This window comes from Leucoraja erinacea, chromosome 19 (assembly GCF_028641065.1).
Source record: "Leucoraja erinacea ecotype New England chromosome 19, Leri_hhj_1, whole genome shotgun sequence".
In the NCBI taxonomy this organism is placed as follows: Eukaryota; Metazoa; Chordata; class Chondrichthyes; order Rajiformes; family Rajidae; genus Leucoraja; species Leucoraja erinaceus.
In genome coordinates, this window is record NC_073395.1 from 26,969,391 (window position 1) to 26,994,489 (window position 25,099).

The window sequence follows — 25,099 nt, forward strand, 5'->3', positions numbered from 1 at the left end:
AGAAATGTAATCTATTATTTAGTATTCATGTTTTTTTTATTTCTTCTTATTCTCCTCAGAACACGATGAATGTAGCACAGATCAACACAGCTGTGATGAGAATGCTTTGTGTTTTAATACTGTTGGAGGTCACAACTGCATCTGTAAACCCGGATATACAGGCAATGGTGTTCAATGTAAGGGTAAGTTGTGCAAACATACAGACTTTCTTCAACTTGAATCAGTGTGAAGTGTAAGAATGTTTAATATTATTGATTAATCTTTTCAAGCACAATTTTATATGCTTTATGTTGATCTTCAATCCAAAGTCACACCTCAGGTGCGTTAAACTTCAAATCCATGTCACAATGGTACGTGCCTGATTTGAATAAATACACCAACACCCACCCGGAGTAGGGTGACACAGTGGCGCAGCAGTAGAGTTCCTGCTTTACAGTGCCAGAAACCCGGGTTTCATCCTGACTACTGGCACAGACTGTACGGCATTTGCACATTCTACCCGTGTGACCACGGGCAGTCCGGTTTCCTCCCGTACTCCAAAGATACACAGGTTTGTTTAGTTTAGTCTAGTTTAGTTTAGAGATACAGCGCGGAAACAGGTCTTTCGGCCTACTGAGTCCGCACCGACCAACGATCCCTGCACATTAACACTATCCTACACCCACTAGAGACAATTTTACATTCATAACAAGCCAGTTAACCTACAAACTGTACGCCTTTGGAATGTGGGAGGAAACCAAAGGCCTTGCCGAGAAAACCTACGTGGCCATGGGGAGAACGTACAAATTCCGTACGGACCGCATCCATAGTCGGGATTGAACACAGTCTCTGGCACTGTAAGTGCTGTAAGGCAGCAACTGTGCCCATTTGACTTCAGGAAAAATTGTAAATTGTCCCTATTGTGATTACTGTTCGGCATGGACTCAGTGGAACAAAGGGCCTGTTTCAGCACTGTATCTCTAAACTAAACTAAACTAACATTTATTGCTAAATTACTAGTATTGAAGTCTGAACCAATGGTAAATTAAACCACATAAAAATCTTTTCAATTTTAAGCTGCAGTTATTTTAAATGTTTGTCCTCCTTTTCTGCTGAACATTAAAATTCCTTAGACTTTAGACTTTAGAGATACAGCACGGAAACTGACCCTTCGAGTCCATGACGACCAGCAATATCCGTACACTAGCACTATCCTACATACTAAGGGCAGTTTACAATTTTATGAGTGTGGGAGTGACTCAGTGGGTCAGGCAACATCTCTAGAGAACGTGGATAAGTGACGTTTCAGATCGGATCTGAAGAAGGGTCCCGACCAGAACCATCATTTATTCATGGTCTCCAGAGATGCTGCCTGAACCGCTGAGTTACTTCAGCACTTTGTGTACATTTGTGGCAGACCAGCATCTGCAGTCCCTTGTGTCTCCATTAAAATTCCTCTGTTACCTTTTGCAGCTCTGATTAAAGTTAAGATCAGCACTGCACCATTATTTTTTTCCTCAACAGCAATAACAATGTACAGCCAATCTTATAGATAATGGAGGTTTCTAACCCAAACCAAATTAATTTCAGTCTCCTAAATGAGTTCAGCCAAATCTTATATCCTAAAAAAAGCACTCCTTCATCAAAATTAGGCCATTTTTTATTAGACCACATTACTTAAAATTACTTTGGACTGGTGATACGTTTGGTTTGGTGGTATGTGTTGGTGAAAGGAGCAAGAAAGTGAAAATTACTTCAATTAATTTAAATTTAGTATGCACCTGAAACTCAAAAACACCCAATACTGTTAGTGAGCCCAAGTCAAAATATTTACTTCATGAAGGCAGAAGCAACAGGTAAAATTGCAACCAACAAGACTAATTGAAGAAGACTACTGTATATTTGAATAACTTTTGGAGCATGGCTGATAGCAGCCTTATCACCATGTAATTGGTTTGGATAAGATTTCCCTGACTAGTGACAATCATATTCTTTATCATCTAGTAAATAGAAGAATCACTGTACAGTAATCGTGAGGTCTCTTAATGTCAGAAGCTGAATTTTTAAGTTTAATGTTTCTGCAATCAGTTGTTTATAGAATAATTTAGACTCAACATATTTTAAAGCAATGGGTTACAAGAACCAATAGGAACCTCTGGTGGGTTTCATTTTGGTTTCCATGGTTATAGTACAACTGATGTGATATTGCGTGCAGTGGTTTTAATGAAAAGAATGAAGATTATTATTAATTAAATTTAGAAGATAATAGAAGCATTGCATCATAATGATGATGCATTAATACATCATTATATATTTAAAAGATATGTAAACATAACAGGGCCCCAAATGTTTGTAATAATTGATGGTGTTAACATTAAAAGAGCACAATTAATCATCTGTAAAATGCAAACAAAATAATTTCCTTTCCTGTACCTGGTGGGTAGAATGGAGAAATACAAATATGGAATTATCTATTAGCTGATAAACTCGGCTTGATGCATTGATTGTTCTGGCTTCACTCATGCCATTGGGTAAATAATACTAACATTACTCCCAGACACCATGTGATAATATTGCAAGTTAATGTTCCCAGATTTTTTTCTGCTAACTAAAAAATGCACTAAAGCGACAAAATTAAATTGTTGAACCGATGAGCTTGAGATCAAAATTAACTCTAGGGTCCAATCTGTGTTGTCAATGATTCTTAAGTTGACGATCTTTGTTTTTTGAGGCAAAAATCAAAGTGAAAGGTTTTTAATTATTTTTGGACCAAACACAACGAATGCCCACAGTATGATGTCAGTTCAGCTCCAAGCATCATTCCTCAATAAACAGGCAGCAGGTCAATGGTGGTGCTCTTTCGGAAGTCATTATGATCGATTCCAAGGGATTTATTTTAAACAAACTCTCCCAGCTGGAAAATATGCAGTCAGGTCGAACTATTTATTTTACACTCAGCCTGATTTTATTGACCATTGAAGATTGTGTAAAATAAAAATACAATATAGATGGGATATTAAACTACCAGTTAACAGTTTGTGCGGTACGGTGGTGCAGCAGTAGAGTTGCTGCATTACAGCGCTAGAGACCCGGGTTTGATCCTGTCTACAGGTGCTGTCTGTGTGGCGTTTGCATGTTCTCCGTGTATCCGGAAACAATCAGCAGGTCAGCCAACATCCACAGAAAGAGAAAAAGTTTACCTTTTCATTGTGGGATTATTTGTCTTCAAATGAAGAGCAAAGATGGGGGAAGGATGGGTACAATAAATTGAATATCCAAATTGGTAAAATTGGTAGCATAGATCTTTGGATCAGATTATGCTTCTTTGTGTGCATAATGTGGTGCTGGCAGCAAAGTCAGAAGACACAAATAGGAAAAGAAAATCCCAAGCCAAAATGATGATAAACAGAAATGAAGATAGACGCAAAAAGCTGGAGTAACTCATTGGGACAAGGAGCATCTCTGGAGAGAAGGAATGGGTGACATTTCGGTTTGAGACCCTTCTCCAGTCTGAAGAAGGGTCTCGACCCGCAACATCACCCATTCCTTCTTTCTAGAGAAGCTGCCTGTCCCAATGAGTTACCTCATTTTTTTGTGTATATCTTTGGTTTAAACCAGCAACTGCAGTTCCTTCCTACAAATAAACAGAAATGGTCAGTTTCAGCACAGAGCGAAAGTGTGTAACCTAAGACTAGGGAATGATACTGAGACCTGAAGGATGCAATCATGCCCAGAAATAAGATGAGGTTGCTCCCCAATGTTGTATTGAGCCTTGTTGTAACAGTACAGGGGACAACAGACAGGAAGATTGGAGTTTGGTGTCTCTAACAGAGTGGAGGCCATATTGTGGATACTGAATGCACTGCATTAGATTGAAAGAAGTGCAATTGGAAAGACTATTTAAGCCCCTGCATGGTGGGAAGAGAAGAGATGAAAGGAAAGGCATTGCATCTTGTGCGAGGCTGGGTATCTTGCAGCATGTGACACATCTCCTAAAATCGTAACGGGCCTGTCCCACTTAGGTGACTTTTCAACGAACTGCCCGTGACCTTCAAGCTCGCGGCACTCGCCTGAAAAACCGCGAACTGGAACAGCAACCGTCAGAGCGGAAACACACACACACACACACACACACACACACACACACACACACACACACACACACACACACACACACACACACACACACACACACACACACACACACACACACACACACACACACACACAACACATCACAAAGGCGGGGGCCACAAACACACAGCGCTGTCTGAAATTCACACGGTGCAAAGCCAAGGTGATACACACACACTGCGATGAACAAGAAGGTTAAAGACGGCTAGCACAGTAAGGCCTTTAAAAGAGCAGGACGGGGGCGGGGGGGGGGGGGGGGGGGGAGAAGGGGGAGAAGGGGGGGTTAAGAAGGAGTGGAGACACTCTTAAAAAGCCAGACAACTTTTAATAAGCCAGAGATACACAACTGTGAAGTTTAGCGGGCATTTAACTTTACCGGTCGGTTTTCCTTGGTTCTGAAAACTTGTGCTTATGATTTTTTTCCCCGATGAGCCAATGAAAATGCCTGGTCAGCAAAGGAGATTAACTAAAACTACCTACTGCTACCTTGACGAGCTACAACGACACTGCGACCTCACTACCACTGCACTTACGACTACAAAAGTAACGATTTTCTCCATGGCAACATGTTGAAAAATTAGCTGCGACGACATAGAGGCCGCGACAAGTTCCCAGAACGCAGGAACTCCTCTCGACTATGAAGGAGACTCACCAGAGAACATGTGGCGATCATGAGGCGAACGCAGAGTCTCCTGCACTCGCCTAAATAGTCACCTAAGTGGGACAGGCCCTTAAGGCATATTGCCAGGAGTATGGATGTATACTCTTCACTCACCCAGATCTGGGCCTCTCCAATAACACACGAGAGCCTCAACGCCAGCTAGGACAAAGCAGCACCACTCAAAGTACCACCACCCTAAACATTCATTTCCTCCATGTACAGTGGCTACAGCGTGTACAATCTATAAAAGCCTTTGCAGCTACTTGCTCAGACTATTTTGACAGCAACCTTCTAACTAACAACCTCAACCACAAACAGGGACACAGGAACATTATCACCAGCAGGTTCTCCTCCCAATCGCAGGTCATCCTAATTTGGAAACATTTTACAATTCTTTCAGCGTTGCAGGGTCTAAATCCTGTGTGGGTATCTTCACTAGTTTGTTTTTTTAGTTTTTACTTTTTCGTCTTAGAGATACAGCCTGGACACAGGCCCCTTCGGTCCACCGAGTCCACACCGACCAATGATCACCCATACACCAGTTCTATCCCACACACTAAGGGCAACTTACAGAAGCCAATTATCCTATAAACCTGCATGTGTTTGGAATGTAGGAGGAATGTGTAGCACCTGGAGGAATCCCTCACGGTCACAGGGAAAACGTACAAACTCCTTACAGTCAGCACCCGTAGTCAGGAACAAACCCGGCTCCCTGGCACTGTAAGGCAGCTACTCTACCGCTGCACCACTGTGCCACTCTCACCATCACCTACTTAGGGACAATTAAGAGTAGACATGAAATCCTGAGCTTTCCAGTGATACACAGATCCTAAAAAAGAAAGTAAAAGAAAACCACACAGGTACCTCAGATGGGATTCCCAACTAGACAACAAACAGGGTTGTGTATTCGGCAACCTCAGATCAATATGTGCCGAATCCTGGCCTTGAATAATAATAATAATAATAATAATAATAATAATAATAATAATAATAATAATAATAATAATAATACATTATATTGTCATTGTAAATATAATACAATGAAATTTCAGGCGCACTGCCCGAGCAGAGCTCCAACGTATCAGATAAATAATAATGACAATGAAAACAGCAAAAACGGCAAGAAAATCGTTGTCAAGTCAGAATGTGCAATATTTCACAGTATAGTGTTATAGCAGTACAAAATATTGGCTATGGGGGTGTGTGTATTCAGTGCAGAGTTCAGAGTGGTGATGGCCTTGGGGTAGAAACTGTTTGATAATCTTGTGGTGTGTGATTTGATGGACCTGTAACACTTTCCTGAGGGCAGAAGGTCAAACAAGTGATGTGCAGGATGAGATGGGTCCTTTAGGATGTGTGATGCCTTCCGCAGGCAACAAGAGCTATAGATCTCTTCCAGGGCAGGCAGCGGGCAAGGAGGAGACTTCATTTATGAATCTTAGCTGCTACTATATTCTATATTCATTGCCACAGAAGGCTGTGGAGGTCATCAATGGATGATCAGGCAGTGATAGATAGATTTTTGATCAGTACAGGTGTCAGGGGTTATGGGGTGAAGGCAGGAGAATGCGGTTAAGAGAGGAAGATAGATCAGCAATGCTTGTATGGCAGAGTAGACATAATGGGCCGAATGGCCTAAATCTGCTCCTATCATTTGTGAATTTGTGACCATGGTGAATTCTGTGCACAAATTTTGGGTGCATACCAATGGCATTTTATCTTACCTGCTTAAAAATGTTCTATAGAACCAGTACTAAACATGGGTCATCATTGTGAAAATATAGGTTGGGAAGCTTAAAAACAATTTATCAAATAGAAGTGTGTGTTAGGATCATTTTTCACTTTTCTACTTGCTAAAACTAACCTAAAAAAAGTTGGCTAAAGTGATTGCTGAAGAAGTTCACTGATACTGACTTTTTGTTTTTCATGTTTCTATTAAGGATGCCAATTAAAGAGCTCCATACTGTTTATTTTCTGAAGAAACGGTTGAATGCATGAATAGTCAAGAGCAAAAGCAATTTGAACAGCTCAATATTTTTTTTAAGGGTTAGGAGTTTTTGACGGTGGGAAAGGAATGCTAAAGATAAAGACTGTCTGTTTGAATGGAATTAATTTGCAGACATTTAAATCCATGCATTATATATTCAGTATTGCGTCATCTCCTTTGACATCCTCAGTTTTTAACGGAAGTTAAACTTGCATTTGGCCAAATGCATTTGGACATTTCCCCTTCCCATTCCCATACTGATCTTTCTGTCCTGGGCTTCCTCCATTGCCAAGCGAGGCTACACACAAATTGGAGGAACGGCACTTCATTTTCATTTCTCTTGGGCAGCTTACAACCCAGTGGTGCTAAATTTTGATTTCTCTAATTTTAGGTAACGTGCCTAACTTGGGATCACACTGCCCCTCGCCAGCAATCAGCCTTTCTGAGACGCCCCCTGCCTGAGATCATTTGTTGCCAGCCCTGATTTGTCCTGGTCTTTTTTTGCTTCTTTTACCATCTTCCTGATGGAAGGAGTGAAATGAGAGCGTGGCTACTAATCCGTCAAGACTTCAGAGTGTTTTATTGCCATATATCCTGAAACAGAACAATTAAACTCTTCCTTGCAGCTGCCTGACAGATATGTAAATAGAGTACTCTGTAAACAACATACTAAACAACAAAAAGCAAGCAATAATAGTGCAAAGGTAAAGACAATGTCACCAAGTCTATATAGAGTTTGGAAATAAGGTGGTTGTAGTGTTTAATAGCCTGATGGTCATTGGGAAGAAGCTGCTCCTGAATCAGCCTTTAGGCTCCTGTACCATCTTCCGGTGTCAGGGGTGAAATGAGAGCTAGGCCGGGGTGGTGTGGGTATCTCATGATGCAAGCTGCCTTTTTGCAGCATCGACTCCTGCAGATCCCTTCAGCGGTGGGGAGGTCAGTACCTATGATGGACTAGACAGTGTTCACCATCCTTCATTCCTGGGTGTTTTGAATTACCAAACCAGGCCATGATGCAACCAGTCAACAGTCTACTGTTCACCTGTAAAAGTTCAAGAGAGTATTTGTTGATGTGCCAAACCTCCTCAATCTTCTGAGAATTGGAAGCGATGAGGGGTTTTCTTTATGATTGCATCAATGTGCTGGGTCCAGGACAGATCTCTATAGATATGTATGCCCAGAAGTTTTAAGTTTTTGGCTCTCTCTACCACCATCATGTCGATGAAGACAGGTTTGCAATCCTTGGCCTTCTTCTTCTATAGTCACCAATCAGTTCCGTGGTATTACAGACATTGGAGACCCTTGGACTATCTTTTATCAGAATTACTGGACTCTGTTGTGGACTAAACGTTATTCCCTTTTTCCTGTATCTCTACAATGTGGATGGCTTGATGGTAATCATTTATAGTTTTTCCACTGACTGGAAAACACACAACAAAAAAAGGTTTTCACTGTACCTCAGTACACATGACAATAATCTAAACTAAATTAAACTAAACATTGAGAGCAGGGCTGTTGTTCTGGCACCATTCAGTCAGTCAATTAATCTCCTTTCTATACTCTGAATCGTCATCATCTTTAATTTGTCCAACAAAGGTGGTGTCGCCGGCAACTTTAAAGATGGAATTGGAACTGTGTCTGCCTACACAGTCATGGGTATAGAGTGAGTAGAGCAGGGGGATAAGCACCAGGCCTTGAGGTAATCCTGTGCTGATGGTTAGTGAGCAGCAAGTGTTGCTGCCAATTCGTATTACCAATTGATTGTGTTCTGTTGATAAGGAAAATGGGGATCCATTTGCAAAGGGATGTGCAAAGACCTGGTTTTTCCCTGAGCTTGGTAACCAGGATGGAGAGGATGGTAGTGTTGAATGCCGAGGATGATGTGGGTCAAGACTCAAGAGTGTTTTATTGTCAAATGTCCCAGATAGATAGAGCAGTGACATTCGTACTTGCTGCAGCACAACGGAATATGTAAATGTAGTACACTGTAAACAATATAATAAACGAGAGAGAAACAAAGTTCAGTGTGTATATATACACATACTCACAAGTACACACACACACATATATATATATATATACATACATACATATTTTATATATATGTATATACATATACACGTACACACACACACACATACATACACACACCAATAACAAACAATAGTAGTAATAATAATAATAATAATAATAATAATAATAGTAATAATAGTCTATTGCAGTTCTGAGCATATTTGATGTTGCAGTGTTTAATAGCCTGATCGCTGCAGGGAAAAAGCTGTTCCTGAACCTGGACGTTACAGTTTTAAGGCTGCTGTACTTTCTTCCCAATGACAGGGGTGAAATGAATGTGTAGCCAGGATGGTGTGGGTCTCTGATGATGCTGGCTGCCTTTTTGAGGCAGTGACTCTGATAATTCTGATGATGCTGGCTGCCTTTTTGACATAGTGACTCCTATAGATCCCTTCATGCTGGGGAAGTCTGTAGTCATGCCAGATCAGACAGAGTCCACAATTTCCTTCATCCTTGGTGTTTGAGTTGCTGAACCAGGCCGTGATACAATCAGTCAATATGCTCTCTACTCGCCCAGTCAATATGCTCTCTGCTGCACACCAGTAATATCATTTTAAATGGGTAGTAAATGAATATTTGACATTTCTGAATTCGTCCCAGGCAAAAAAAAATCTATTTTATTACTCGAATGCTTGAGTTATACAGGTCAGCACAGTATCCAGTATTGGCTGAAAGAATTATACAATAATAATGATCATATTATTTTCCCACAGGCCAGTATTGCTTTTATCTTTACAGTTATATATCTAGTCTTTCAGGTTAGAAACTCAAATGTAACCTATGCAATTTGGCATTTTGCAAACTTCAGCTGCACCTAAAACATTCAGAGCCCAACACCAATGGACGATTTGGATGTTAATGGATAGTCAGAAGTTGAGTATTGATGCAGTTAAGCTGAGGGGACAAAAGTTGAAGATGAGTCTTGCCTTACTTGGCAGGTGTCCCATCCAGCACAGCATTGGAAAGACCAGTACATCCTGACAATATTAAATAATGATCACCTCCAATAAGAGCATGAAAAGCAGAATTAATTCATTCTGTGTGATCCTGTTGTGGCAATCACACACAGTTGACTCCACCATTAATACTTAAGAAAGAACTGTCGAAGCTGGAAAAATCGAAGGTAGATAAAAATGCTGGAGAAACTCAGTGGGTGAGGCAGCATCTATGTAGAGAAGGAATAGGCAACGTTTCAGGTCGAGACCTGAAACATCGCCTATTCCTGCTCTCCATAGATGCTGCCTCACCTGCTAAGTTTCTCCAGCATTTTTGTCTACCTTCCACCATTAATGCTGTTTGGTTTGGTTTGTTTTGGTTTGGTTTGGTTTGGTTTGGTTTGGTATCACGTGTATCGAGGCACAGTGTAAGCTTTTTGTTGCATGATAACCAGTCAGTGGAAGGACTATACATGATTACAATGTACAGATGCATGATACAGGGAATAACGTTTAGTGCAGGATAAAGTCCAGTTAAGTCCAATTAAAGATAGTCTAAGGGTCTCCAATGACATGGATAATAGCTCAGGTTCACCGACTAGTTGGTGATAGGATGGTTCAGTTGCCTGATAACAGCTGGGAAGAAACAGACGCTGAATCTGGAGATGTGCATTTTTCACATTTCTGTACCTCTTGCCTAATGGGAGAGGGGAGAAGAGGAAGTGACCAGAGCAAGACTCGTCCTTGATTACGAGACCAATTTCCGGAGTGTACGTGACAATTATTGCTTTTCCACTGCAGGAAAAAGAAGCAAACTTTATTTGAATAATGCAATTTAAACAAAATAGTTTCATGTAATTGAATGCTAAGACAACAATCTGCTTTTAGGCAGTGTATTTCCAGTCGTAACATTGTGGAAAATAAATCTCTCATCTCATTTCAGATACTTTAACTAATAACATTGCACCTCTGAACATCAATTTTTGTTCAGTGGAATTAAATGTTCCTTTTTTAAACTACGAAAACCTTCATGATTTTGAAATTATTTTTCTCTGCAACTCATCCTCTTCAGAAATTTAAAATGAAATAAATTTCCAGCAGCCAACATTACATTAAACTATCTTATCCCACAATGAAAATAAATCATTTCATTCTTTATTTCTTATTCAATCTTCCATCTCCTAACTTGATGCATAATGGACCTACTCTGTTCAATATAAAATCCAGCAAAGTAATCACTTTATACGGTACCAGGCACTGCATTGAGCAACTGTGACAGGTGAGCAAATGTCTTGCCAGCACGACTCCCAAATCTTTTATGAAAGTAAATGGTTTTATTAGCTTTAATCAAATACAAGAATAATTTGCAAACACTATCAACTATCAGGAAAATTTCAAGGTCATCATGAATGATATTGAAGGAACCAGTGCTCAGTCCCCAAAGGTTTACCCTTTTGGTTTAATCTCTCACGTTTATATGCTAAGTGGCCATGGCATTCTTTATTTGTCTAAGTTAAACATTGACAGCATTTTTTAGAAAGCAATCTGTATGAAATAACTGCAATACTTTAAATGGATCGTGCAATAGATTTTCCTATCAATGCATTTTGGAGGATTTCATGGAAATACATACATTTCTATTGATCCACTCAGCTCAAAGCAATTTATTCTCAGACTTGTCCCATTTCCCACTGGGGTAATTAACTAGGCTTTGACCAGTAAATTCCTCTGACAGAATAATGAAGATTGGGAATTTGCCTTTTGACGGATGAACTTCCACCCTTCTTCCCAGAGTCACAGGTGGCGATGCATGTTATTGACTTTTAAAAAAAAATCTCTTAATCACTAAGGATCTAAGCAAAATCTGGTCAAGAGGAGGCGACCTGGTCCTTAATCACTGTACCAAATGTTCTCTTGGTAAAATTATTTTCCCAATTCTAGGCCTTTGCTTTAATTTTACATTGAGTAGAGCTGACAGGAAATTGGCTAGGCAAGGAATTAAATTTGTCCTGCAAATATTGTGCTGCCTCAAATGCGGCATGTCATTCTATACCATCAAAAATGGAAACAAAGGCTTAACAATGTAATATCATGCATTGATTTTAAGAAAAATCTATCAATTCATTTGTAAGCTGTTTACACTTACAGAATCTTTCCATGGATTTCTGAATAGGCAAGATTAATTATAACAATGCTACACACTCAGTTACATTGCATTCTGTCTGTTTCCAACCCATTCATTTAATTTAAAAAATCTTTAATTCCTTACACTGATTGCCTCACCAAATATTATTTTTGAATGTGCGCTTAAATGTACAATTATTCTTTTGAATATCCACACTGCCTTTTCTTAGTGGATGGAACTTACCGTGGAGTAGATTGTGTCTGTAAAACTGCCTACTCACCTTTCCTGTAGGGAGGAACTGCAGATGCTGGTTTACACCGAAGATAGACACAAAATGCTGGAGTAACTCAGCGGAACAGGGAGCATCTGTGGATAGAAGGAATGGTGACGTTTTGGGTCGAAACCCATCTTCAGACTGGAGAAGGGTCTTAACCCGAAACGTCACCTGTTCCTTCTATCCACAGATGCTGCCTGTCCTGCTGAGTTACTCCAGCATTTTGTGTCTATCTACTCACATTTTCTGTTAGCCACTAACAAATTCCATAAACATATCAGTTTCTCTCCCAGAGAAAATGGATAGGTGACGTTTCACGTCCCGACCCGAAACGTTACCTATCCATTTTCTCCAGAGATGCTGCCTGAACCGCTGATTTACTCCAGCATTTTGTGTCGATCTTTGCTATAAACCAGCATCTGCAGTCCCTTTATTTTACAGCTTCTCCCCCTATTGGTTCATTATTGTCAATGTAATTCTCAAAGTATTACTGCAAGCACTCTCCCAAGTTCATCAGATACTCCTCTCTTATTTTAGAGTTTGTAGGAAATATTAGGGTATTATCACACTGACACATGGAAATCTGAGATATGCACTCAAATCATACTGCAGCTTAATTTAAATTCAGATAAATGATTCATTTAGTTGAGTTTACATTAGCATGGAAACAGACCCTTCAGTCTACAGGGTCCATGGCAAGCATTGGTCATCCATTCACACTAGTTCAATATTACCCCATTTTTTCATCCACTCCCTACATACAATGAGGCAATTTGCAAAGGAGCAATTTACAGAGGCCAATTAACCTACAAACTTTTGGGAGTGCGAAAATATGGAGTCAAAAAGCACAACAGAGGATGTACTTCTTGCGGCAGCTGAGGAAGCACAATCTGCCACAGGCAATGATGGTCTATACGGCCATCGTAGAGTCTGTCCTCACCTTCTCCATCCTGGTCTGGTTTGGCCCAGCCACCAAGCACGACATCCGAAGGCTGCAGCGAATAGTCCGATCAGCAGAGAAGGTTCTTGGCAGCAACCTTCCCTCCATTGACGAACTGTACACTGCAAGGGCCAGGAAGTGAGCGGGTAAGATCATCTCTGACCCCTCTTACTCTGGCCACAAACTCTTTGAATCACTTCATTCTGGAAGGCGATCCGGACTGTCAAAGCTGCCACTGCCAGACAAAAAACAGCTTTTTTTCCACGAGTAGTAGCTCTACTCAATAACCAAAAATCAGTAGCCTCCTTTTGCTCTGGCATTTTATATAATTCACATATTTAATCAATAATGTTTTATTATTAATGTTTAATGTTTTATGTATCATTCCTAACTGTCACTGTATGTCATGTTGTCACTTGCGGGTGGTGCACCAAGGCAAATTCCTTGTATGTGAATACAAGGAATAAACTTATTCATTCATTCAAACCAGAGTACCCAAAGGAAACATACATGCTTACATGGAGAACGTGCAAACTCCACACAGACAGTACCTAAGGTCAGGTTTGAACCAGGGTCTCGGGCATTCAGTGATGGATTTATAAATAATAGTCATAGAATCATATGATAAGAAACAGGCCCTTTGGACTAACCTACCAACACCGGCCAACATGTCCCAACTACATTAGTCCCACCTGCCCGCATTTGGTCCATATCCCTCCAAGCCTGTCCTAACCATGTACCTATCTAACTATTTCTTCAATGTTGTGCTAGCCCCTGCCTCAACTATCTCCTCTGGCAGCTCGTTCCAAAGCCTCCACCCTTTGTATGTGAAAATTACCCTTCAGATTCCTATTAAATCTTTTCTACCTTAAACCTATGTCCTCTGGTCCTCGATTCACCTATCTGGGCAAGAGACTGTGCATCCATCCGATCTATTACTCTGATGACAAGATCACCCCTCATCCTCCTGCTCTCCAAAGAATTGTCCCAGCCTATTCAACCTCTTCCTATAGCTCAGACCCTAGAATCCTGACAACATCCTCGTAAATCCTCACTGTACCCGTTTCAACTTGACATCTTTCCTATAACATGGTGCCCAGAACTGTACACAATACTCTAAATGCGGCCTCACCAACATCTTATACAACTGCAACATGACCTCCCAACTTCTATACTCAATACTCTGACGGATGGCCAATGTGTCAAAAGCTTTTTTGACCACTCTATCTACATGCGACTCCCCCTTCAAGGAACCATGAAACTAAATCCCTCTGCTCTACAACACTCTCCAGAACCCTACCATTCAATGTGTAGGTCCTGCCCATGTTAAACTTCCCAAAATGCAACACCTCACATTTCTCTGTATTAAATTCCATCAACCATTCCTCAGCCCACCTGGCCAACCGATCAAGAACAAGAACAATGGCCACATCCTGTGTACAAGTGGGAACCTAATCAGATTCCTTACCTCAAGTTTGGTTTCTTGGTTTTTAAATGAAGAGCTGATTGCATTTGCACTTGAAATATTACTTTGACTCCTCCATTGAAACTATCTACAATCTGGTCATTGAACATTTTTTCTCCATGTCCCTTAAATGCATTGTCAGCTCAATCATCAGTAACCAGGGGTATGAGCATTGTTGGAGGGGTATAATAAGGACTTAGTACCCATTTACCACCACCCCGTCCAGCTCTCAATCAATAATTATCGAGCACTTAAGCAAATGTGTATAATGTGTATATTTAATATGCTAAACCAGTCATATTGAAATATTTGTCCATGACCGCGTCTACAATTGACTCTGCCATAACCATTATTGCCCCTTGAATGTCATAATAATCCTACCTAATTTTCAGAGTTGGCAAGGTGAATAGTCACGGTCTTTTTTCCAGGACAAGGGAGTCTAAAACTAGTGGACATAACTTAAAGGTGAGAGGGGAACGATTTAAAAGGGACTTGAGGGCAACTTTGGCAATGGGTATATGGAATGAGCAGTGAGAGGAAGTGTTAGAGGCAAATATAATCACAGTGTTTAAACAACATTTCGACAGGTGCACAGGTAAAACATTGTTTTGGAGGGTTATGGAGCAAATACAGTTAAATGGAACTAGCTTGGAAAAATATCTCGGTTGGCATGGACAAATTGTGGAGCAAGGCCTGTTTCCATCCAATGGACTGTTTCCTTGATCATCGTTACTTTTTCATTCAGGGAAATGGAGAAGATTTCATCACACTCCTGACATGTGTGTTGTAGAATATGAACAGATATAGGGCATCAGTTTATGAGTCCTCTGCCGACCCCGTATCATGCATTCCTTATACCCCCTTCTCCTCCCCCACATCTTCTTCAAAACATTTTTTGATCAAATTTAGTTATACGAGCTATTGTTGCCACATTCATTTTCACCTTTGCCTCAAACTCACTGAGGGACATGTTCTTGATTGTACAAGATGTAGAAGAGTGTCACACATTAATTTAAATGGCTGTGTTATATTACAGTGTATCATATGGTGACCAAGAAAGAGGTGAAAAACAAAGCACAAGCTGCCAGAAAAAAATGGTTGAGGCAAATAAATTAACGGCTTTCAAATAAATTTGGAAATTTGGACATGGCTAGGAAAGATTCAGAGAGATATGAACCCGAATGCAGGCAAATTGGACTATCTTAGATGGGTATCTTGATCAGCATGGATGAGTTTCAGTTTAATTCAGTTTAGTTTATAGTCACGCATACCAAGGTACAGTTGGGCTGAAGCACCTGATTCTGTGCTGTATCTTTCTACAACTCTACGAATCTGTCAACTTGGATGTGTTTGATGTGCATGACAAATTCCAAGGGAGAGACAGCTCTCTCAGAAATTATTACATTCAAGGCATCAAAATCGCACGTAATCATAGACCATGGGAGATAAATGGAAGGAGCAGATAAAATATTGACAAGACACATCCCCCATTTGTGTGTTTTTTACCCGGCGATTTATTTTCTTAATAAAAATTGGAAAAAAATAAATAAATAATTATAACTTGTCTTGCAAGTGTCACTTTTAAATTGGGCTTCTCAATTTTGTATGCTTATTGAAACAAGGCAGCATAATGTGCAGTCCCCTGTAATACCCTGAATTACGTTACATTGAACCAGTAGTTATAGGCTTAACCCTTCCACAGACCATCTTGCTTGATACTGCATTCTTTCTGATAGGTACCATTTTTGATTCATTGGCTACTGTTAAACAGTAGAAAACAAATTTGACTGAACAGGCTCAATCATGTTTTTAATCTTCTCTTCATCGTGAGTCCTACAGGTCCTACTGAGGTCTGGAAATCCTTGTATTAACCTGATTTAGTGTGGGGAGTTGTTCATTACTTCAGCAACAAACCGTTCAAGTGATGTTTCATGTTGTGGTTTGAATATCCCCAAAATACTTGCTTCTTGAGTTTTTTTTAAAAATCAGTTTTAAATGACCTCTCAGTTAAATTTTAGACTTTAGACTTGAGAGATATTACACGGAAACAGCTTCGGCCCACCAAGTCCACGCTGACCAGCAATATACTACACTATACAGTGATACGGGGGTACACTAACATTATCCTACATATAAGGAACAATTTTACTGAAGCCAAATAACTTAAAGACCTGTACATCTTTGGAGTGTGAGAGGAATGCAGAGCATCTGGAGAAAACCCACGCAGTCACAGGGATAATGTACAAACTTTGTACAGACAGCAACCCTAGTCAGGATTGAACCAGGGTCTCTGGCACTGTAAGGAGGCAGATTTACTGCCATACCACTGTGCCCCTTCACTTGAGGTCAGATGTTATCAGTGAAATATATTATGGTTGATATACCAACATTGTCAACAATATAGATTGAAACTAGGGACCTGAAATAAGGTTCTCATGTGGAACAACATCCAAATGGGTGTAGCACACAGAAGCACATCTAAATGTTCTGTAGTTGTACACACGCATATTTCATTTTAAACCAGCTTGAGCGACTATTCCCTTTTACCCTTTCTCTGAAGGCTCTTGTAGCTTGTGACTATGGCTGCAGGCAAGTTTTTGGTGGTCAATTTGTACAATTCCAACAAATACTGCATTTGCTTACTATTGATTTGAAATCATTATCCAAACAAGGCCAGTAAGTAAATGTTCTTGCTATTGATCTCAAAATCACCGTTTTATTCAATGTGGTTTGGCCAAAATTGTATCTTTCAAGGCAGTAAATATTATCTAATAACCCTATTTGATTCATTCCATGCAGTGATTGTGGAATGGTTTCACTTCCATACCTGATACATTGGAAAATGGACAACATTTAATCTATGTGTATTCATAGACTCCTTTCTTGGTCTTATCTATGATTTGTAGATCTCCCATGACCGTGAGAGGTCTCCAAAGAGTCGTAGCATCATTCTGGTCACCGCTGAATTTTCAACATGTTGAAAATTTCGGCAACCTATCTCGAGTGCCGGCAGTTGCCTGTAAAGGACATGTAAGTGAGACAGGCCCTTTAGGCGATTTTTTTTTGGCGACTGCTGGCGACAGAAACAGTCGTAGCAGCTCGCCAAAAAAAATGCCCCCCCACGGCAATGTCTATGACAACCTACCAGCTAGTCGACCTCAAGCTATGGCAAGCTACTGACAACCGGCGACCCATTAGGACATCCACCTACGACAACACCTACAACAACCTACGACCACACAGGCGACAATCTACAACAACCGAAGTCAACCAATGACCACCCGCGACAAGCTACGACAAGCTACGACCCTGTCGGCGACAACTGAAGACAACTGACGACAATTGAGTCGCCGGTACCTGTCGCTGGTTGACATATGTATTCGCTAATGGAATTCACCGAAGTCATCACCCGGCGACAACCTACGTCACCTGGCAACAACCTGTGTCATCCTGGTGACAATCTATGACGGCATCTATGACAGGAGAAGACAAGCTACGTCAAGCCCACAGTCGGCGAAATGTTTCGAACGTTTCAAAATCCAGCAGCGACAAGTTATGACTCTTTAGGCGACATGAGGAGACAACTCACGATCATACAAGCATCGCCCCACGACCATGTCGCCTGTAGTCGCCGAAAAAATTGCCTAAGTGGGAGAGGCCCTTAAAGCTCTTTATGTTCTGAGGGTAAAATTTGTGCCAAGTAAAAACCAGTGATATGTTTTGTTTCCAAGCACCATGCCTAGTGCTTCCTTCTGGTATTATGCAAAATTGCACAGTCTCCTTGTGAAGTGCATGAAGCAATGATTCTAATGTCCATATCCCCTTCGATGTATGCTTTACAGGTGCAAATAACCTTTTATCCGCAAAGCAATTGGGACCAGATGCACATTTTCGTAATTCAGAGCTTTTTTCCTCTTTCGGAATGTATTCAGATTTTTAGCGTATGGTAGAGTGCTCGGCTCATATCAATGATATGGTCGCGAGTTTGATCCTAAGACCCGGAAGTTACTCGATGCACCATTCCTTTGACAACCTTCAATGTAGTTTTTTTCTTGCAAATAGGAGAGATGGGAGGGTTAGGCTGGCTTCTTTCTCTGTGAGATGATCTTAGTGCGGGAGACAAGTGCAGATGAGAGGTTTACTGACTGTGGGGCAGAACTTTGGAAGTGATTGCCCAAGGGTCTCAAAAGCCGCTGTGTCTCCCTGTCCCTGAGTTACTCCAGAGGTCTAGCTCCCCGATGGGCCGCTACGGCGACAAGTGGCAGTTCGCCCACAGCCCGAGCTGCGGCCCCTCAGCCGAAAACCCGGGTAAATAAAATTGGAGCGGGGCTAGGCTAGGATTGCTGCGTGAAGCTGAGGAGTCTAAACTGGGATCTCCGTGCTTGCAGTTTTTGTCAAAATTTGGCCCTGTCCAAGGCCATGGCTCGCCCCCCCAATTTTGTGAGCGAGACCTGGGAACTGTGACAAGTACCCAAGTCCCTCTGAGTGCAAACAACCCCACAGTTCCCAGTCTACAGCTCCTGTATTTGGGGGGAACCGGAGACGTCACAGATCCCGATTTTGCGCCCCCTCATCCGCGCAACCCCAAGACCAAGACGTATTTTTGCACAAAATCACTTCTGTCCCTACAAAGGAGCGTGCCTCCTCTGTAGCTTTGAGAGCTGGGCTGATGCGAAAGCTGGCTGTCTTTCTATGTCAGTGGAGCTGCTTGCAGTGGGTCTGGGGGTCACTTGCAACAAATTGGTCCTGACGTCTCCCGTGACTGGCAAAGGCTCCGACGGTGAAGACAGTGCAAAACTCCCCCCAGAGCCGGAATTGCAATGGGCGGGGAGCTGGAGAGGGGAGGGAAGGGGTCACACACATGTAACCCGGGAAGCAGAGGGGTGGTAGGTGGGGTGAAACTGAAGGGAGCGACAATCTGCTGCTCCCTGCCCGCTGAGTTAAAACGTTCCCACGCAAGACTCACGATACACTGTGTATCGTGAGTCTACCGTGGGAACATTTTTAACTCAACGGGCAGGCAGCAGCAGATTGTCAATTATTAACCCTCCCGCGCAATATACCCTCACCTTCTCTTTTATGAATGGGGATTTAGTTCCCCTTTCTTCGAGGACCGACCGGAGGTTCCGCTGTCACCTCTGCGGGCCGCCCTCGGTGAACGTCTTCAAGGCCTTTTTTCAAGGACCGAAAAAATGTCGCTATTCGGAGCTTTTTGTTATTTGGAACTTCGGATAAAAGGTTGTGCACCTGTAGCGCCAAATAACAACTTGATGCATAATTGCCAATTTCAACTCAGATGTAGCATTATAAGGAACAAGGAGAGCTTCACTTCCTCATCTATACTTGTATTCATCTTATGTGCTATCTATATCAATTTCACATCCAGTTGTATCAATGATATGAGCATTGGATCATTAAGACCTGAATGTAATACTGCACCATTCCTTTGAACAACCTCAGTGTGTAATATTTTCAAGCTTTGATGCCATGGTGCTGGCTTCTTTCTTTCCTTGTGTAAGAAAGAACTGCAGATGCTGGTTTAAATCGAAGGTAGACACAAAATGCTGGACTAAAGAAGGGTCTCCCCTTCTCTCCAGAGATGCTGCCTGTCCCGCTGAGTTACTCCAGCATTTTGTGTCTAGCTTTTTCTTTCCTTCACTGGTTGTGTACCATTTGAATCAACCTTCAAACCAAATGCCCCACTTCAGCGAGAAAATTGAAGGTAAATAAAATTATAACGGGTATAGATAGGATAGGCAGCGTGAAGCAGAGGTATCTAAACTTGGGTGACATATTTAGGGTCAAAGACATTTTTGTCAAAATTTAATTGTCCAAGGCCATGGCTAAACTACAATTTTGTGAGCACCTTTCATCTTGTTGACAAGTCAAGTCCTGTGAGTTGGGTGGAACATATTGCTCATCAACTACAATATGATTTGGAGGGAACTTTGGAGTTTCCACAGATCTTTTCTATTTTGTTTACCTTCTGTTGGTGTAGCTCATTCACTCTGGTTATTTTTTCACAAAAATCACCACTTTATTCTATTCAAAGCATTCTGGCCTCCGATGGACCAGCTTTTTTGAGACTGTGCTGATGCGAAAGTGGCTCTTATCTTTTTATGTCAGTGGAGCTGTCTTTGAGTGGTCTGCCACACACTTGCAACAAATGTGTCCAGATGCGAGGAATAGATTGGGTAGAAGCACAGACTCTCTTGCCCAGAGTAAGGGAATTGAGAATCAGAGGGCATAGGCTTAAGGTGAGGGGGGAAAGATTTAGTAAGAACCTGAGATGTAACCTTTATACACAATGGGTGGTGGGTGTATGGAACGAGCTGTTGAGGACGGTACTATCGCAACATTTAAGTACCATTTAGACAAGTACATGGATAGGACAGGTTTAGAAGGATATGGGACAAATGCAGGCAGGTGGGACTTGTGTGGATGGGACATGATGGTTGGTGTGGGCCGATGGGCCTATTTCTGCATTGTATGACTCTATGACGCCATGTGAAGATGTGAATTAAAACATCAAGGCTAGAAATATTTTAATCTAGCTTGTGTTGGCTCAGCCAGTAATTCCTTAATACAGGTGGATCTATTTTCAAAAGACTGGTCTGAAGAAGGGTCTTGACCTGCAACATCACCTGTCCATGTTCTCCAGAGATGCTGCCTGACAGGCTGAGTTATTCCAGCACATTGTGTCCTTTTCTGCCTTTTCTGTCTTTACAGATTGCATTGCTTTCGGCTCACATAATAATGCCTCCTGAGACTGCCTCTCGCCTTTTTTCTTTAGATAACTAAGAACATTTATTATGACAACAAAATATTGTAATGGACTTTAGGTGGGCTTCTGACAAAGGCTTGCACTGTTTTGGTCTAGAAGTCAGGACATATGGGATCCGAGGTGTGTTGGAAAACTGGATCCAAAATTAGTCTGGTTTGGAAGCCGAGGACAATGGTCAAGGTGTGTTTTTCTATCTTTGACCAATTATGTAAATTTAGATTAGTTTAGCTGATTATCATATATGATGAAATTCCCAATTTCCATGAAGCTCACAGAGTAAACAGTATACATGCATTAATTTTAAATACAGCAAAAAACCTGACAAGTGCAACGCAACAGATTGGCGTGAGACTGTAGTTGTTAAAAAACATTAATGTACAATACCCTGATAATTGAATAGGGTCATGATAAAGGTCAGAGAAATTTGCAGAACCTCTGGGAAAGTGGTGTGAAAGAGGTGAGGGAACACAAGGAACAGTGCTTGGACCATTGTTTCCATCACCTTAGATGAATGTCTTAGGTGAAGTGTACGTAGACAGACCAGAATGTTGGCTGAAGGCACAAAAATTGATGGAGTTGCAGATAGCAAAGAAATGTTGTAAAAGGATACAGTGGGAGACAGATCAGTTGGAAAGTTGGGCGGAATGGTAGCAATGGAATTTGATCACATCACATATCAGGTAACGTATTTGAAGATGTCAAATACCAACAGGATATATTCAGTCAATGGCAGGGACCTCAGGATGTTGATGTACAGAGGGATCTTGGAGAGCAAATTCATAGATCCCGGAAAATGGCAACACACATGATGGGATAGGAAAGAAGCCATTCGGCATGCTTGCCTTCATGCACCTAGGCATTAAGAATAAAAGGTAGCATTTCATGTTGCAGTTACACTAAATATTGGTCAGGTAGCACTTCAAGTAGTGTGTACAGTTTGCAACGTCTTCAAGTAGTGTGTACAGTTCTGCGCACCACACAATAGGTAGGGCATAGAAGCATTAGAAACAGAAGAGCTTACCAAGAGTTGCCAGAGGAGATAGTGCATGTAGCTACAATTACAATGTTTAAAAAGCATTTAGACAGATACTTGGATAGGAAAGGAATAAAGGGACGTGGGTTCTAATGTGACCAAATAGGATTCTCGTGGATAACTCACCATCAGCATGGATGAGCGGGGCTGAAGGGCCAGTTCTCTGCTGTGCAACTCTCAGACTCTATTCAGAATATGTCCATTAATTTATGAGCTGAAAGGTTCTCAGGATCCTAGGCTAGGCTCCTGATATATTGCTGTTGTCTTCTTCCTGTTCAAAAGTGAATTGGCTAAACCTGGTATGTGCAATAGTTTAGTCAAAGATCCACAGTGTCCCTTATATTGGTGCTTCGATACAGTGCACTCTCTTCAGAGCACAGTACAGTTCTCAGACATACAAAATTCTATGCATGTTGTTGCTTTACACCAAGAAGGACTTTCCAATCAAGAGTAAAAAATATCCTTCAGGAAACCTGATGGAAAGCTTCCACTCCCATTGCAAGTTTGCAATGTCTTCATGAATGTATTGAGACATAGCAGAAGTAAATGTTTATTTACAAGATGGCACACAAAATTATTTACATATTGAATTTCTAATCTATTTCAGCAAATTGAATTTTCCAACTATTGTTGATAATGGTATATGGTTTGAAAGGCTGAACTAGATGGAGCCATATTCAATGAATAGTAATTTCTGAGATCATTTTGAATGGAGAAAATTGGATATTTTAAAATAACCTTTCCTATTTGGCAGAGACCCATCACTTTGAATAGCTCGGCTGATATTAAGTGCTGTTACTATCAGCAAGTGTCCTTGTGCTCAGCTGTGCCATGGATGGCAACTGTTCTCAGGGCTGTCAGCTCTAAAAAATGTGGAGCAGGTCAAACAAGGTTGTGTGCTTATCACAACTTTCCTTTCCATTTTCTGACATTCTCCCCAAGCTTTTTCATCATTTGCAATTATATTTGTCATGGACACACAACTTTGTTGCTTTTCTAGCTTTTGCATGGTAATTATTTTAATGCTGCAAAAAAATGTTATGATTATGTTCTATTTTGAGAAAACATCATAATTCCTTGCAAGACTATTTCACACTATCCCAGTTTGAACTGCGCATTTCGAACGTTTAGAAATCATCTTGATGAGATATTGGAGTAAATTTATCCTTGAGCATTTTGCTTATGAAAGAAACATGTCTTGCAGAATCTTTACTTAGATGGCAGGTTTGCACATTCCATGCAGTATCTGTCCCATGTTTAATCGTTTTTGTAATAATTATCGTCAGTTTTAATTTTTCCATATTATTCAAGGCCAATTTCCCATAGTTGTGTTGAATCTTTACTTTCTCCTATCAATTTCCACTTATTAAGCTTAATTAGGTAATTTCTAAATGAAAATGTTTGCATAACAGTCATTGTTATTTTTGTATGCTTGGTTGGGTTATTTCACAGAATACATTCAGATATCATTAACTGAGAATAGCTTCTAATCAGAAGATCTTTGGTGTACAGCATGTCAACCACTGTTATTTATCTGGATGGTTTCGATTTCCAGGCAATAAAATTTAGAATATTTCCCTCTAGAATCAGCTCCTATATATTAACTTTCCATATTTAATTTGCAAACCAGTAACGCAATCGCTGGTGCAGAAATTTCCTATTATTGGCTGATCATTCATAAAATTGTTTAACTTTACAATTTCAGAATCTTCTGAACTTCCCAAGGTACTTATTTATTCTTCTTTGTATTCAAACATCAGAAGAACTATTGACTGTTTTAAACCTGAGCTCTGAAGCACACATAATGTTTGTAACTCCACCTTGGGAAAGCTGTTGGGAAAGAGATAAAATCCAAGATGTAGATTTAGCAACGAGACAGAAAAGAAGAAGTATTCAGTAGAGCTGCTGCTTTACAGTTCTAGCAACTTGGGTTCAGTCCTGCTCTCTGGTGTGTCTGTGTGGAGTTTGCACGTTTCCCTCAGGGGTGCTCCAGATTCCCACTATATGGGGTTCAGTCCTGCTCTCTGGTGTGTGTCTGTGTGGAGTTTGCACGTTTCCCTCAGGGGTGCTCCAGATTCCCACTACTTCCCAAAAATGTACAGGTTGCTAGCATAAATGGCCACATTAAAGTGGTCTTTACAGATAGAACATAGAACAGCACAGCACAGGAACAGGCCTTTGGTCCACAATGTCTGTGCATAATGCTAAATTAAGTTAATTTATTCAGCCTGCATGAGATATGTAGATGAGAGGTGGAATCTTGGAGGGGTTTTTGGGAGTGTGGGGAATAAAACAGGGGATTGCTGTAAATAATTGCCTCATGACGGGACAGATTTGGCGGGGGCCGAAGGACCTGGTTTCTTAAAAAAAGAAACAAAGTGCTGGAGTAACTCAGCGGGCCAGGCAGCGTCTCAGGAGAACACTGTATCCTTGCTGTATGTCTCTTACGATTCCAGCTGGATGAATAGCTGGCCAACGCAGACAAAAGTCTCAACTATGCAAATTGTTATTCTGCCTCAGAATTGGGATCTTGCAGCGATGACAACAGTGACAGAGTGGGTTGTCTGTGGTGGGCAATTTGTTCAGTAAAACCGGACAGACACCCGTTGGAGATCTTGCAAGTAAAGAGTACAAGAAAGTAGTGGAACCAGCAATTTCTCCTTGGCCGTGCCATTAATTATGCTATATTGTTGTGGCAGTCTTTTTTAC

The 25,099-nt window shown here is 41.1% G+C and overlaps 1 protein-coding gene across 1 annotated transcript in view; it reads left to right on the forward strand.

The window, feature by feature from the left end:
* LOC129706413 (protein kinase C-binding protein NELL2-like) overlaps positions 1–25,099 on the forward strand; it is a 229,900-nt gene that overhangs the window by 132,391 nt on the left and 72,410 nt on the right. The window contains exon 14 of the mRNA XM_055650706.1: positions 60–182. Within this exon, the coding sequence (XP_055506681.1) occupies positions 60–182 (123 nt within the window). The remainder of the gene's footprint in view (positions 1–59; positions 183–25,099) is intronic.